Genomic DNA, 3,068 nt, shown 5'->3' on the forward strand with positions numbered 1-3,068 from the left:
CACACGCACACGCACACGCACACGCACACGCACACGCACACGCACACGCACACGCACACGCACACGCACACGCACACGCACACGCACAGCACACGCACACGCACACGCACACGCACACGCACACGCACACGCACACGCACACGCACACGCACACGCACACGCACACGCACACGCACACGCACACGCACACGCACACGCACACGCACACGCACACGCACACGCACACGCACACGCACACGCACACGCACACGCACACGCACACGCACACGCACACGCACACGCACACGCACACGCACACACACACACACACACACACACACACACACACACACACACACACACACACACACACACACACACACACACACACACACACACACACACACACACACACACACACACACAAACGGCTCTTTCAGGGCTATATGATGTGCAAAATCCGACCGGCAACCTGGTATATGCCAATAATGCAAGGGTTACTTTAATGTACTGTATTCTTGCGGAAAAAAATGGCAGCGACTTCTTTTTTTTTTAAATTGAAGAGGAAGGTTCGTACTTTATGTTCCTGTAAACAGTATCCCCGAAAAAAAATGTAGCAAGTCCATGCACTCCGTCAAACTTTGTAATTTTCAATATAACAAACATGCCCTCACATTTAAGGTGTTACAGTGGTAGGGATGCATCACACCTAAAAAATAAATATAGTATCTTAGAGATTTCAAGCTTTAATTTAAAAAGAAGAACATAATTTTACGATGATTTTTCGCGGAGTTACCGTCAGTCAAAGTTGACCAATTTTTGCATAAAATTTTTCTATGCCATATTTCTTTTGAGCAGTGTAGTTGCTAAAACATGCGCGGTAAGAGGGTAACAGTTCTGATTAAAGATACTTTGAATCCATTTTTATGTCCATTTTTGCATAAAGATATTATTAAAACGTTTTTATTAATATTAAAATTGATAATTAAAAGAATTCTTGGAGATTTAAAATTTAATTTTTGATAGTGAAAAAAATTAACTTAAAAAATCATCTTGGTCAAATCGGAACTCGGATGACCGCGGAACGGGGGGCACTGTCACCACAGTTATTTCATTTTACAATTTTCTTATGTGAAAGTACAACTAATATCAAATTGTAATCTAAAAAGGTGCTTCCTAGGTAGAAAATATCATGCTCATTGCAAAAAGCAATTATTGATTATTTCCGAACTACGTGAACGCGGCCGTGGCAACGCTGAGGCGCGCGGCGACTCACTCACGCACACTAGTAGACGCGTGGCTCACGAACGTGCGCCTGTTTAAAAAGCGATGCGGATTCGCTAATTTTTAAATAATAATAACTACTTTGTGAGGTGTGACTCGAAAAAATGGTTCGGGACACTTCGACTCAGTTTTTCATGAGAAATATCACTATATAAATGGTGGGCGCGAATTAGAATACACCCTGTATACACGTTATTGCGAATAGTATTATCACAGCCCCTCCCGGTGGTCGAGCTGGCTAAGACGCCCGTCACGGATTGTAGGGAGGTCCCAGGTTCGAATCCTTTCCGCGTCCTGTTGTGCAGAAGCCAATAGTTTTTGCAATATTTTTCTTTTCAAGATTCATTTAAATTACGTTTTTCACTTTTACTTTATACAGGGTGTCTGATGCAAAAGTAGCCAACTTGAAAATAGTGGTAGATTGGGTTAAACTAAGGAGAAATGTCATGTGCCGCGGTACAAAAGTAACAATAGTTATCGAGTAATTAATTTACACGTTTGAGCGAATGAGGATGCAGGAGACGGTGGGCCGGACTCGGAAGGCATTTAAGAAAATCGATCGATGAGCGGGAGGTGGAGCGACGCGCTAGATACGAGGTCTGTTCAAAAAGTATCGCGAATTTTGAATTTCCGCGGGCTACGTATATTCGATTTTCGATTTTTTTGTGGCGTTATGTTGGTACTCATGTCCCTCACTCATGCTGACAAGTCCGGCCATTTTGAATGTTCAGTTAATTTTTGACAGCTATTTTGCTTGGACGTGTTTTGGCTCGTCTTCGATTTTTGCCAATTCCAAGAAATGGATCAAAGAATATGTATCAAATTTTGTGTGAAAAACAAAATTAAGTGCGCGGACGCATTCCGAATGTTGACTGTGGCATATGGTGAAGCTACCTTGAACCAAAGCAACGTTTATCGGTGGTACAAAATGTTCTCAGAGGGCCGAGAAGATGTGAACGACGAAGAGCGTGCCGGACGCCCGAGCACGTCAATAACAGACGAAAACATTGATGAAGTGAAGAAAATAGTATTGGCCAATCGTCGAATCACCGTCAGAGAAGTTGCTGTGGACCTAAACATATCGATTGGCTCGTGCCATTCGATTTTTACCAATGATTTGGGCATGAGACGGGTCGCCGCGAAATTCGTACCAAAATTGCTCACTTTCGATCAAAAACAGCATCGCATTAACACTGCTACGGAGCTGTTGAACTCTGTCCGCGACGACCCAAATTTGCTCCAGAGGGTCATAACTGGTGACGAATCATGGGTTTATGGTTATGACGTGGAAACCAAAGCTCAATCATCCCAATGGAAGCTGCCGCACGAGCCAAGACCGAAAAAAGCGCGCCAAGTTCGGTCGAATGTGAAGGTTTTGCTTACAGTTTTCTTCGATTGCAGGGGCGTGGTGCATCATGAGTTCTTGCCACAGGGTAGAACGGTCAATAAGGAATATTACCTGCAAGTTATGCGGCAATTTGCGCGAAGCAATCCGCCAGAAACACCCGGATTTGTGGAAGAACAAAAATTGGCTTTTGCACCATGATAACGCCCCTGCTCACACATCGTTGCTTGTGCGCGAATTTTTGGCCAAAAACAACACACTAATGATGCCGCAGCCACCGTATTCCCCAGACCTGGCCCCCTGTGACTTTTTCTTGTTCCCGAAACTGAAGAGGCCCATGAAAGGACGACGCTACGCCACGATTGAGGAGATAATGACGGCATCGAAGGAAGAGCTGAACAAGATCACAAAAAAGGATTTTTTGAAGTGCTTCGAAGATTGGAAAAAACGTTGGCACAAA

The 3,068-nt window shown here is 44.2% G+C and overlaps 1 protein-coding gene across 1 annotated transcript; it reads left to right on the top strand.

Annotated features, from left to right (window-relative positions):
• Window positions 1–1,860: 1,860 nt before the first annotated feature.
• Window positions 1,861–3,048, top strand: LOC105565876 (putative uncharacterized protein FLJ37770). The gene has a single exon (XM_012019428.1). It carries the CDS (start codon window positions 2,063–2,065, stop codon window positions 2,807–2,809), a length of 747 nt encoding a protein of 248 aa, XP_011874818.1. The 5' UTR covers window positions 1,861–2,062; the 3' UTR covers window positions 2,810–3,048.
• Window positions 3,049–3,068: the final 20 nt, after the last annotated feature.

Source organism: Vollenhovia emeryi, unplaced genomic scaffold, assembly GCF_000949405.1.
Source record: "Vollenhovia emeryi isolate VEMERY1.0 unplaced genomic scaffold, V.emery_V1.0 DF943392.1, whole genome shotgun sequence".
Classification (NCBI taxonomy): Eukaryota; Metazoa; Arthropoda; class Insecta; order Hymenoptera; family Formicidae; genus Vollenhovia; species Vollenhovia emeryi.